At 33.7% G+C, this 13,864-nt stretch overlaps 2 protein-coding genes across 4 annotated transcripts; one reads left to right on the forward strand and one right to left on the reverse strand.

Moving 5' to 3' along the window:
- The first annotated feature begins 1,743 nt into the window (after window positions 1–1,743).
- Window positions 1,744–8,425, forward strand: LOC107008039 (protein REDUCED WALL ACETYLATION 2). The gene is made up of 16 exons (XM_015206931.2): window positions 1,744–1,896; window positions 3,125–3,216; window positions 3,788–3,928; window positions 4,002–4,058; window positions 4,146–4,218; window positions 4,879–5,037; window positions 5,659–5,808; window positions 5,899–6,154; window positions 6,232–6,353; window positions 6,524–6,610; window positions 6,685–6,773; window positions 6,892–6,954; window positions 7,130–7,186; window positions 7,605–7,701; window positions 7,793–7,951; window positions 8,161–8,425. The coding sequence occupies exons 1-16, from the start codon at window positions 1,864–1,866 to the stop codon at window positions 8,164–8,166; spliced, it is 1,641 nt and encodes a 546-aa protein (XP_015062417.1). The 5' UTR covers window positions 1,744–1,863; the 3' UTR covers window positions 8,167–8,425.
- A 251-nt stretch (window positions 8,426–8,676) lies between these two features.
- Window positions 8,677–12,512, reverse strand: LOC107008040 (ER membrane protein complex subunit 6). Of its 3 annotated transcripts, none has more exons than XM_015206932.2 (5): window positions 12,370–12,512; window positions 11,767–11,899; window positions 10,524–10,719; window positions 9,589–9,608; window positions 8,677–9,036 (listed from the first exon to the last, which is right to left on the reverse strand). In XM_015206932.2, exons 2-5 carry the CDS (start codon window positions 11,880–11,882, stop codon window positions 9,006–9,008), a joined length of 363 nt encoding a protein of 120 aa, XP_015062418.1. In that variant the 5' UTR covers window positions 11,883–11,899; window positions 12,370–12,512; the 3' UTR covers window positions 8,677–9,005. The 3 variants fall into 3 exon arrangements, with proteins under 3 accessions (XP_015062418.1, XP_015062419.1, XP_027770908.1); XM_015206933.2 differs by lacking the exon at window positions 12,370–12,512 and adding an exon at window positions 12,180–12,322; XM_027915107.1 differs by lacking the exon at window positions 12,370–12,512 and adding an exon at window positions 12,026–12,133.
- Between the last annotated feature and the right edge of the window lie 1,352 nt (window positions 12,513–13,864).

Below are 13,864 nucleotides of genomic sequence, written 5' to 3' on the forward strand. Positions count from 1 at the left end.
CGGGTCATATATGAGTTTTGCAAGTTTTCTCCAATTTTTCAAAAAATCTTCTGTTACCAAGTTTTAAAAGTGAATTTTCAAAACTTTCATGTACGGGTCCCTATTAATATTTCAACTCTCGACCTCCACCCCACGCTTCTCAAAAAAAAAATTAAAGCTTATTTTTTTTAAAAAAATTTGAACTTCAAAATTTCATTTTTTCACCCCTACCCTCGATCCCCCCTCCAACCGACCCCCACACCAGCCCCCTCACTCCCAACCCCAAAAAAATAAAAATTTAAGTTTATTTTTAAAAAATGTTTTCAACTTCAAAAACTCGTTTTTTCATCCCCATCGTCCCCCCATCACCGCCACCTCCACCCAAAAAAAAAATTAAGTTTGTTTTAAAAAAAAATTCAACTTCAAATATTTATTTTTTCACCCTATCCTGGAGCCACCCCACCCTAGCCATCGTCCCCCCACCCCCACCACTACCCCCAACCAACCCTCACCCATTTGTCACCACTATTCACAATGAAGGAAATCAAGAAGTGTGAAAACCAATTTTCAAGCGATGGTTAATCTCTTGCTCTATAATCGTCATCATCAACTTCTTTGGTCTTCTTAGATGGATCACAGTTAACTTATATTCGATTGCTGAATATTATCCACTGCTTTCCTTTGCCGTCTATTTGTCATGTCGGTACTGCGGAGTTTCACTATGTCCGTCTTGCCCTTGGGTTACTATCATGCGCCATATCGAGAATAATTATCTTTTTCCTTTCTTGAAATAAAAATTGCATCAAAGGGCACTTTTGTTATTTAGGTATTGAGTTATAAAAAAAGAACCTATATTAACTTATATATTTAGAAATTACATATAAAATATCACAAATACAAGGTTAACAATTTATAATATTTTTTAAAAACATACAAATTTATGATCAAATAAGATATCATTGACTTTTTAAATTTTATTTGTGCCACATAAATTAGATTAAAGAAAGTAAATAAAATTGCAATAATTTATATTTTTGTATGTTGAAAGTATGATAAATTTAAAAATTTTATTTTATTGATTTTTGAAATTATATACATGTCATAAAAATTGGGATAGACAAATAATATATATTAGACCCATAACATATTTGATTGACTTTTTAAATTTGTTATGTACTAAATAAAATGAAATAAATGACTGAAGACATAAAATAATTTTATACTACTTAAAATTTAAAATGGTGTAAATGACAATAATTAATAGTAACTTAAAATAGTCATAAAAATTCTTTTTAAAGTAACATTGCAGTATGTGAATAGTGGCAGAAAAGGACACTAGTTTTTGCTATAATTAAAATCTCACGTCTTTAAGGTGCATGATGTTGCAATTAAATTAATTGAGTGTCGGTAGCACCTGCAATTCACTCTACTTATTCATCTACATGAATATTCTTTTTATATTTAAATGATATATATATATATATATATATATATATATATATATATAGAGATNTTTAACCGACAATTCAAATAGAAAATTTATACATTTAAAAGTCCTGCTCATTAAATAAAAATTATTTCAATGTGGTAACTGAAACATATATATATATATATATATATATATATATATTGAGGCTAAAAGCAAGATAATTAAGCATTAGTGTTTTTGATTAGCTTAAAATGTGTTTATGAAATAACCCAAACATTAAAGGCGGAAGGTTAGCTTTCTAACCATTTTTTATTTATTTTGTTTGTAAGCGTTCACCCTCCCAACCATTTAAGAGCAGAGTATAATAAATAGCAAAAACACAAAAGATTTATAATTACATCTATTCATGATTTCTCTTCTTTCTTTCTTCTAATAATAATAATTGAATTGTGAGAATGCTAATCTACGGCCCCCTTTCACCTGGTCAGGTTAGTCTATTTTGGTTCCCATTTTGATCCACTTTTATTAGTGTGGGGGTTTTATACTGTGGAGTAGTGCGTTTTGTTTGAACTTCAAATATTTGCTTCCACTGTTTGCTAATTGGTTTATCAAGTTGGGTATTCTATTGCTGAATGCTGCTTTCATGGTTATCGGTCATAGAATTTACTTGTTCAATAACATACTTCTATTGGACTCTGGAATTTGGTTCAAATGCTATCTTATGATTAAAATTCAGACGTGTTTGTTCACTCTATTACATACATCTTGCACTGAGTGGACTTGTTTTACTAAGCTGCATTTCTTTCATAACTTACCACTTGTAACAACTCAAGTTACCACACAAAATACAATTGAGAAATGGAAAGTAACCACTAGCTATCCTTAAAATGAAACTGAGAATGTAATCAAAGGGGAAGAAGATCAGAAATTACTGAGATGGATAGAAGGGGGTGAGAAGCTTAGACTAAGAATGGAGATGAGAGGAACCAGACTCTTTTCTTAACAATTTGCATAATCCCTAAATCATATGTCACTACCCTTTTTAATGGAACCGCGAATCCCAAATTAACCTGGCCCTATTGCTCGTTCTCGGCCCAATGACTCTTGTCAACCCAAAAACTACATGTGTGACCTTGGTATCCACGTTAGGCTGAACTTGGTTCATAACACCACTTGATTATCTTTTCGCTGAACTTAAAGTTTAACTTGATCTTTTAAGGGGTTACTCCCACTCCACCATCATTATAGTATGTCCAATGCTTTTGGGTAAGTGGCATTTTCGATGTTCTAATGTGTGACTCCTTTCTGATTATATTTTTAAATTGGGCTTTTATTTCTTTGGTTGGATCTTCCTTTGATTGTATTGATGTTCCATGTTTACTGGGGTTTTTGAGCTTTGAAGTCTTGTTCCGCCTTCTTCGTTTCAAATGTCATAGCATTGTCCTAGAATTTTATAGTTAGAAGGTGGTTTACATGATCTTTGCCAGGTGATCATGTGTTTGTAGTTCTAGGTTTCAATGAGTTGATTTTGTCTATGTTACTCCGACTCTTCAAAAATGATGCTGCACCTGTGTCAAATTCTTCAAGAATATATGTACTACTTTTGAAGAACCCGACACGCACTCGTCGAAATTTTTGAAGAGTCCGAGCAACATATGATTTTGGACAATGGATGATTGATATATCAAACGTAACTTTCCTCTAAATGAATTGCAGGTGTCATTTTTTCTTGGAATTGTGCCGATATGTGCTGCTTGGTTATATTCAGAGTATTTAGAGTACAAGAAAAGTTCAGCATCATCCAAAGTGTAAGTGGATTTAAACTCTTCGGATTAAATTGTTATATGGCGATAGCAATATATTTAAAAATTTCTCGACTATATAATAGCTCTTTATTAATTCCCCTTATAAAGAAATATACTTCTTATTAGGGTTGTTGTTGTTATTATTGTTACTATTTCTTGTGTTATTGTTGTTGATGCTTCCTCTGCAAAAATATACATTAGGGAGCATTCATTTGTGTGCTTTTGTCTCTCTACAAAGAGCGTCATTTTAATATCAGATCAGATATGATGGTAACTGATAAGTGCCATAAGATGTGAGAATAATAATTTTCCAGTTCCTTGATATCTAAGTATGATGTGATTCCTTTCTTAGTCCGTGGTATGTTCATTCATCTGGCCATTCATATTTTCCTATCTTATCTCCTAGAATTAGTGAGTTAAGGTGGCAGGTTCTTCATGAATATATGTTTTTCTAAAAAAAATTAAAGTGTGTATATCTTTACTGTACCTCAAATCGGTGATGCTTGTCTTGATCAAGTGAGGGCTTTCATCTTCAGTCTAATTTATTCTGGTGAGTTCCTCTTACATATTGCAGTAGGCATTCTGATATCAACTTGGTTGAGTTGGGAGATGAAGCAGTCAAAGAAGATGATAGAGCTGTCCTATTGGAAGGAGGTGGTCTTCAATCAACATCGCCTAGAATCAGAAGTTCATCTGTGACATCTCAGATTACTAGGTTTGAAACTCTATATTTACTCTAATCAGATGAAATGCCAGTTCATGGAACTCATGTAAGGTAAACACCTCAGGTTTTTCTTGATGGATGAAACTTTCTTGCTTGAAAATCGATTAACTCTGAGAGCAATGTAAGTGGACTTTCATTATTTGAAGACTTAAGTTCCTGAAGACTATGGCTCAACTTGTTGTTTTTCATCTCCCCCATTTATCTACAGATCAGAGTTTGGTGCCCTTTTGACTTACTTTTACCTATCTGACCGTACAAATCTGTTTGGTGAATCAAAAAAGGTACGTTAAACCTTTTCTTTGTCTTTGTGTTTTCTTCATGAGCCATTGACATTGTTTATAATTATTAACCGAAGAAATATTGGAACATTCCTTTTGGGGTAAAAGCATGGGGAGAAGTTTAACTGTGCAGCATATGGACAATTGACTAATTTAGCTGGGATAGAAGAACCTTTCTTTCTTCTATCCTTTTTTGTCTGTCGCAGCTCTTTGTTTTTTTTTTTCTGTTTCCTCTTTTGCTACAAATTGACTTTTAAGGCCACGTATTTTTCAGTATTAGGATGGAAAAGTTGATGTTTTTCTCCTGAATACTGTAACAACACTGGAGCACCCTGTTATTGTGCTTACAATAATATGCATAAAAACTAAGTTGGCCCATGTTCTGTGCTATATCTGGATGAAGCATCTCTAGATCTTTTGACAATGTGGAGACACAAACTCAAGGATTACGAGTACATTCCTTCAAAATTAAGAAGCAAGTACAACTGATCAAGAATCCTTAGCTCTATTTTGTGTATTTTTTTAATTAGTTGGAGATCATTTGCAACTTCGGATAAATTCCAAGGTTCTAGCTTTTAATGATCATTTATGTGCCGGAAACTGGTTATATGCAGTTGCTTGGTTCTAACTAGCTTTTGCCTCTTCTTTTGGTTGTCTTCACAGAGCTACAATCGTGATCTTTTCATCTTCCTCTACTTCCTTCTCATCATTGTCTCAGCAATCACTTCTTTTAAGATCCACCATGATAAGTCTCCTTTCTCCGGAAAATCTATAATGTATTTGAATCGGCATCAAACTGAAGAATGGAAAGGATGGATGCAGGTAACTCATCTCGTGAAGTATTCACTAGCTGATAATCTATGATTTCTTGTCTCCTGATTTTTCCTGCATATGTTGGCATGAACTGACTTTATGTTGTAACTTTATCTTTCACCTATTGTTGTGAATAATGAATCTCCTCATGATACTAGTATGGGATTGGAAATTATTGGATAATAGTAAATGGCTCTACACAACGACAAAACTTGGACATGCTTTCCCCCTGTGAGTATGTGAGCTCCCACGAAAAAGGTGAAAAGAAAAAAGGGTACTAGTGTAGGGCTGTAGGCACTAGGAGAGAATAGGATGTCCGCGCGTGAACAAAGTGCTTCTCCAAGGGGGGCTTGTTTGAGTAAGGAAACACCGGAGCCATCTGAAGTATTTATGATGGCATAACTTATATCAGAAAAAAATTATGGCATAATTTAAAAATAAACCAATTCCCTTTGCATCTTAAAAATACTTGTTTCCTGTGTCATTGGAGAACCAGGCATTCTTTTGAATAACTTGGAGTCGGTGAAGGTATCCTTCTCATAAACATCTGGCAATTTATTTTCTGTCTACAAGTTTCTGTTGCATCCGCCATACACTTCTGGATTCTCACAATTTAATTTCTTGTGACAGGTGTTATTTTTAATGTATCACTACTTTGCTGCCACAGAAATTTACAATGCTATACGAGTTTTTATAGCTGCATACGTATGGATGACTGGGTTCGGGAACTTCTCTTACTACTACATCCGCAAGGATTTCAGCATTGCAAGATTCGCTCAGGTAGTATCTGCCCATTGACTTTGCAGATCTTTTGTATTGAATTTTCCTTAATTGGCAGTGCTTCTGAAAGATCTAGTCTTTGATGGACAGATGATGTGGAGGCTTAACTTCTTGGTATTCTTTAGCTGTGTTATCCTTAACAACAATTACATGTTGTACTATATATGCCCCATGCACACTCTTTTTACACTGATGGTTTATGGGGCCCTTGGTATATTCAACAAATACAATGAAAATGGGACAGTTATTGCCGTTAAATTCATTGTCTGCTTCTTGTTTGTTATTCTGATGTGGGAAGTTCCAGGAGTCTTTGAAGTGGTTTGGAGCCCATTTACTTTCTTCCTTGGTTGGTACCTTGAATCTTTTTTTTTTCTTAGTAGTCACGACTGGTTACTAACACCTGTGTGTATGTATGTATTTTAGGATATGCTGACCCTGATCCTTCAAAACCAAAGCAGTCTCTCTTGCATGAATGGGAATTCCGTTCAGGCCTTGATCGTTACATCTGGATAATTGGGATGATATATGCATACTACCATCCAACAGTAGGTTTTCATTGAGAGCTTTATCAATTTTTACCTGTCATTCAGTCCACTTATGAACTTTTGCGACTGTCAGAGCAGAGCTGAGGATGTTGTCCGTTATCCTTTTCTGAAATTTCATCTCCTTTCCTTAACAATGTTAGTTGATAAATAATCCAAGTTTCATATATCAGGTAGAGAAATGGATGGAGAAACTTGAGGAAACTGAAGTGAAACGTAGGATATCAATAAAAGCAGCTGTTGCCATAATGTCACTCACGGTACCTCCTCTCTTTTGCCGCTGTCTGAATTTTTCAAACTTCTCTCCCTTGTTTACTTGTCATACAAATGTCAGATGGGATATCTTTGGTATGAGTACATATACAAGCTTCCAAAGGAGACATATAACAAATATCACCCTTACACATCTTGGATACCGATAACGTATGTCTTTTTTCCCCTTTACTTGATTGCTCAGTTATTTGTGTGTTTCTTCTTCCACTAGTGAATAATGTCTTGCGTGTTCCCTTCTAATGTAAATTTTGCTGTTCTTATCTAACAGTGTCTACATATCCTTGCGGAATGTTACCCAATATTTTCGTAGCTACACGTTAACCCTTTTTGCGTAAGTAAATTTGCATTAGAAGTTCTTTTTTACAATTCATTTTTCATATGCTTGAGTTCAAGGAAAGGCGTTGAAAGCCGGTAAATTCATGACAGACATATATAAATAGACACTAGATATTGGATTTTGGTTTATTACTTCAAGACAGATCACTTATTGCTTTGTTGACCTGCAGATGGCTTGGGAAGATCACTTTGGAGACTTATATATCGCAAATCCATATATGGTTAAGGTATGAGAGATGAATTAAAGGTTAATTTGTTTCTTGCACATCCATTACATGATTTTTAAGATAGTATGCTTCACTAGTTCTTATTGATTCGTGATACTAATTCCTTCCTCTGATATGTGTATAATGCCATCGGAAGACTAATGGAAGTTTCACTTTTGGCTGTTTATTATGTGATGTTCCTCAAGCTATGATCTTATTAGTAATTCACTTTGAGCTGGTTATGAAAAAAGATATTATAATAGGTATATGTCATCTCGGAATGCTGGAGTTGGCTTAACGTTTTGGCGTACTGACCACTAATTACAATGTGATTCTATGAAAACAAAGAAATCTTAGTTAGTTCTGTTTCTCTTTTAAAAAAGATGAATTGTGATTATCAACAAATGTGTACATTTAACATAGAGGTAAATAAATGCAGATCTGGTGTGCCAGACGGACAGCCTAAAAAGTTGCTGTGTTTGATCCCCGGCTACCCTTTGATGAACTTCATGCTTACCACTGCCATATATGTTGCAGTAAGTAGATTAAAATCTTGTTCACTGCCTTCCGTGAGGAGAAAGAATGAAACACAACAAATCAGTTTCCTGTTTCTTTATATATGTGCAGGTTTCTCACAGATTATTTGAATTGACAAACACTTTGAAATCCACGTTTATTCCCATGAAAGATGATAAACGTCTTGGCTACAACATAGTTGCGGCTTTAGTTGTATCAGGTCTTCTATATGTCTTGTCCTCAGTATTTCTAAGGGTACCTCAGATGCTGGTAAGTCATTCTCTTTAGTGTTTGCTTCAGCTTTCTCGTTTCTCAAGTGTTCCTTTAAGAATGATCAGAAATCTCAAAGAGAAAGCAAATGTATGGTTATAGAAAATTCCAAGTTGACATCTATCTAGTGAAAAGTGGAAGTTACTTCCTCTCATTTTTGAATTGAAAGAAAATCAATCTTTTCTAATGAGTTTGTTTCTAATTTACAGGTGTAAATGGGTAACGTACATTATATGAAGGCAGATACAATTTGTAAGCCAACTACAACTGGTTATTGTTTCTTGTTTACATGATTAAACAGAGGAGAGATACTCAACTGGATTATAGTTCTTAGTTTAGGATTCTTTGTATATAAAGTCTGGCTCTTAAACTCAACTTTTGGATTGTGCAGTTTGTATTTTTCACATTTTGTAATGTAGACCTTCTAACTGCGAGGCGATATCCCAATTTACTTATCTATATTGTTCCACCTGAGTAATATATTTGAAAGGGAAGTGTCATTTCATCCCATAAAAAAAGCTTGTATTTCTGCAGAAACCATCTTGCCTTACTTGCTGCTTCCCAGGCATGTCACCTAGTAAACTGCACACTTCCGTTTTGTATATTCCAAAACGTATTGGCATCAACAACGAAAGAACAAACAGGAACGTATAAATTGCATGTCTGCTGAAAATCAAGGTGGAGCAGTTTCAAAACCTGTATTGTAAGGCAAAGCCAACCTAAAGTCGGAAGAACTTAAAACCTGAATAATTAGATTAGGCTCATCTATATCATTCAACAGCGGTTTGAAATGTGTTAACTGCTTGTACAATTACTCAAGCTTTTGAACTCAAAATATAAGTCACCCAACAAAAAACTTTAGTCAAGATCAAAATGTTCAACTACTCCCAACTCAAAAATTTGAACCAGTGATTTGTTCTGCGATAATAATCTCGAGCAAGCTTAAAAGAAAGGAAACGTCATGAGTGCAAACTTTGAATACCACTACATTGAACTTGAAAATGTCTAGCATCTTCTTGATGTGCACGTAAGGTCTTCATCTCACACAGGATCCTCAGAATATATGCACAATGTCATATGCAAATCTTTCGTGTGTTAAGGAATTATAGGAATGTATTATAGGATAAAACACAATGCAAGTTATGATATGTAGATGTACATAGAAACCACACAAGATATGCAAGGAAAATATTGGGACTCATGCTGCTAATTTATCTCTGCAAAAGATTTTTAAAAACTTGTTTTGGTCAAGTTTTTCAGAACTTTTTCCCGGAGAAACTGTCACCTTTTTGAGTTGAGAAGTCTTCTCTTAAAAGAAAACAAAAAGGGCCGAGAACACTTAAAACACTTCCAAAAATCTTACAATTATGCATACATGTTTTTGTTCCAAACAATTTTTTCCTCAACAAAAGCAGTTAGTTTAGGAGAGAGGATAATATGTTGACAGCTACTCTTAACCTGATGATATCTGTACATTCATTCCTATCTTGTTGCTATGATAGTAAAACTTGAAGAAATTGACAACAGACATACTTCTTGGGACAGGGGAAGAGGACAAAATAGTTCAGATAGTTTTATTTAGGGAGGGAAAAAATGCACAAGTCTATCTTTCATAAGACTACAACAGACAAGGATACGTCCAGAAGAGCACAAATGACTGCAAAGAAAAGAAACAATGTCAGTTAAGTGTCAAATTAAGGGTAGAAAGCTAGATTAACAACTTGAAATCATAATGTAATGATAGTAAATTCCCCTCAGCAATCAAGCAGTGGAACTGTTATGTTGGATACTATATCAAAACTAAAAGGTAGTTCATAGGCTACAAACACCTAGAAATCAACCCCTTGTCCACAGATAGCCAGGAAACTATTTCTTTATTAGTTGCCAAAAAAAAGACCTAAAAACAAACCCATCACCCTAAAATTAATCAAGAAGATCCACAGGAATACTGACAAACATGATTCTGATCAACAAAATCTCATCAACATTGATAAAAAGTTCCAATAATTAAGTAACTTAAAAGAGAAATTTGAAGAAAGAAAGTTAAGATGATATGAAAAGAATTCATAACTGGAAAATGAATGAGAATAAACTTCCATAAGGGTATTAAAGAAACAGGCAGAAAAAGCGAGGCAGGATAGACAAATTAATCAGGGCTTCAAAAAAATATCACTCCCTCCGTTTTAATTTATTTGTCATGTTTTGACTTGGCATGGAGTTTAAGAAAGTAAAGAAGACTTTCAAATCTTGTGGTCTTAAATTAAAGATATGTCAAATGTAACAAAGTGCCCTTTAATCTTCTGGTCTTAAATATGCCCTGCGGAAAGTTAATGTTAAAGAGTTACCAAAGAAGGAAAGAGATATTCTTGTTGAAACATACTAAAAAGGATAGGACTAACAAATTGAAATGGAGGGGGTATGATTTTGAACGAAAGTAATTGTTTTACAATATTCTATCCTTTTAACCTTGTGCAGGTGATTGAGCAGGCAGATGAATTATTTCTAGATGAAGGGTCAGAATAAATAAAGAATGTATGAAGAAGAGATCTTATTATGAATGTAAAGAAGTTACCATAAGACCGCCAAAAAATCCATCAAGCAAGACTCTGTTCCAGCTGTCAAAGTAGGAGTGGATTGAAAACTTGGCCTTCGCCGTGAGTGCAACTGAAGTTATTGCCATGACAAGGAAATAAAATATAAATCCTGTCAAGCTAGTAAGTCCCAGAATGCCGGCAATGACACCACCAATGATTGCCATGAATGTGCGGCTGAACAACAGAATGCTCAATGTAAATGGAGATATCCAATGACAAGGAAGAAAATCTACTAGCTTAGAAAGACGAAAAGAACCCATTTTCTTGTTAATATATGATTGATTGCCTGTCTCAATCATATTTTTATTTATCCTTCTGCTCCAACTCTGTGATCAAGTATTACATTTCTTTGTCGACAGTTGCAACACAGAGCTCAGATTTATTTGTTTATTTTTCCTTTTTTTAGATAAGTTAATGGAGCTTGGGGTTGCTTTGCTGTAGAGGCAAAATGACGAGGGTAGTCCCAGGACTTCCGCTAGCATTGGAAACAGGTATTAACTGTTCAATTACTCAAAAAGCTATTACTTTACTGATCAAAAAGAAATTATTCAAAACTACGACTAATTCATTAATTGTAAGTTTAAAAGTTTAAATTCGCCATTAATATGATTACAATCTGCAGTTCTTGGTTTAGGGCATTAGTTTGTTTAATTGGTGATTGAGGTACTTGTAGGACTTTACAGAGATAAAAAACGGATATAGGACTATACGTATCTCCTCTAGCAATTACAGGCAAGCATACAACTGTACCAAGGGCAAACGCACTTTCTGTTTAAGGGCAAGGAGTAATAGTCTTGGGTGAAAGGAAGATAGGAAGAAATCAAGGACTGCAACCCAATTGGCCAAAATACATACTAATCATACCAATGTAGAAGTGTAATCCCACAGATGTAAAGAAGCTAGCACTGAGGCTACTTAATGAGGTAAGTTATCTAATTAAACTGATACCATATTCTTTATTCTATATCCTAGTGACGTTCCACCGAAATGATGCCTCAGTGAAAGAGTTAAAGCTACATGAGTATATAATCCCTAATTTCAACCAGTTGTTCAGTTGGGCTAACATCAGTGTCACATAATTGAGGATGAAATTCACATTGATAGTCTGTATCAACCTACATCCAGACTTTATAAGAAAAATCAGCTAAATTGTTACTATCCAAAATCATCAAGGAACTATAATTTCAGTCCACCTAAATATGGTGTCAAACTCAAACCAACCTGTAAAGAATAACTTTCATGTTGTTTTGCATATTCTCAGCATTGAAAGTGGGCAAATCATCCATACCACTGGTCGACTTTTCTGTAGATCCGTTCGAGTTATCATGCCCAGTCATCACGCCTTTTTGCAATTCTACAGCAAACATCAATATAATAAGAATAGAGAAGTTGAGATGTAGATCGAGAATAGAACTTTGTGGTCACTCACTATCTCAGTTAGAAAGAAGATTGAATTCATCAACATAACAAAATAATTTACCCAAGATATCCTATAAGATAATGAAATACATAAACATTCAGATGTTCTTCCATGGATGTCATATTCAGTTCAATTCAAACTCTTCCCGTTACAATTGATTGATTCTATGATCATAACTAAGAAGTCGAACCATAGCCAGTTCAATTCAAACTACCTCAGTTGGTGGATTCAACAAACACAAGAGAAAATTAAAGTTTCTTTAAGGGCGGCTCAAAACCTCAAAATTACATATCTCCAAATTCAGTTCACTTAAATATGAACACACACTCCGAATCGCAAGCATCCACAGAAACAGTAAATATACATATACATACATAGACGGAAAGAGATAAAAAGAGACAAACCAAACAAATCTGATTAAGGCGATGGCGATGGCGATGATTACTAATTAGGAGAGCACCGTAAGAAGCAATGGCAGAACGAACTCTGAACTTGAAGGACCAAAATATCCCTCGCTCAACCTCTAGCCTAGTCCTTATACTAAATAGAATATACCTAAAAGGACCTAAAATACGGTGAAGTATTGAAAATGGTATATAAAATTACCATTCATTCATATATTAGCTTTAAAATGCGCTTTTCATCCACTTATTAACTTCAAAATACCCTTGTCATCCATCTTTGGGTTCAAAATTAAAATTAAAATCTTTAAATATTTTTTAAAATACTTGACGTTCAACTATTGGTTATAATTTGATTTATTAATATAATTTATAAACCAAACCACTACCCACTCATTACTAACTAAACTCACCCAATTAATAATCCAATTATAATATCAAAATCTTCATAAACACTACTAAAACACTATGAAATTATAGATTCCTGAAAATGACATTCAAAATTATTCGAGTCCGAATTGAAGCCCCAACTTAATTTAGGTTGAGCCGCTTATTTAGGAGGATACTTTCAATAAGATTCTCTTTCAAGATTGAATTAGAAATTTTATGATTAAAGGTAAAAAAACAATACATCCCCAATTAATTCATGCCCTTTTTTTAAATATAATTTTATAAATATTTATGATTTGTTTTAAAACCTTTAATATATTATTTTGAAAAAAAATTACCTATGAAGTAACATCACATAATTGAGATGTAAAAATTATTAAGATGAACATAGTCAGACTTTTAAGTTTATCGGTAATTTTTATTTAGACACTTGAATGTATGATAATTTAATTCTATAAATATTTTCGCCTAATTTTTTTAAAAAAACACTCAATTGGCAGTAGCTTTTCTATTGTTGCATTAATAATGTGACGGGTTTAATTAGTAATGGGTAGGTAGTGAATTGATTTATAAATTATACTAATAAGTTAAATTATAACAAATAGTTGAGCGCCACGTATTTAAAAAAATTTTTAAATAGTTTAAATATAAAACCGTTAAATAAGTGGTCAATTTTGAACCAAAAGGTGGATGACAAGGGTATTTTGGACCCAATAGGTGGGTGAGGAGGGTATTTTAGAGCTAATAGATGGATGGAGGGTAATTTTGTACCATTTTCAATACTTAGAGGGTATTTTAGACCCTTTTCCGCAGAATATAGATAACTAGGTAAATTACCCGCGGTTCGCGCAATGGTATACTTAGTCAATAATCTACTTCTGAAGATTTTATAATATAAGTGTTTTCAAGAGGTTACATTCCCACAACAGCTTATCACGGATATTTTATCCAAGGAAGAAATAAAATATTTTTTAATTTTAAAACGAAAAAAATTTGATTCTATATGTTCATGAATTTTATTTTTAATTCTTCATTTTACTATAGTTGTTCATCACCAAACTCTTTAGAAAAGATATGTAATTGTTTCATTGTTTATATTTATATTTTC

Source organism: Solanum pennellii, chromosome 1 (assembly GCF_001406875.1).
Source record: "Solanum pennellii chromosome 1, SPENNV200".
Classification (NCBI taxonomy): Eukaryota; Viridiplantae; Streptophyta; class Magnoliopsida; order Solanales; family Solanaceae; genus Solanum; species Solanum pennellii.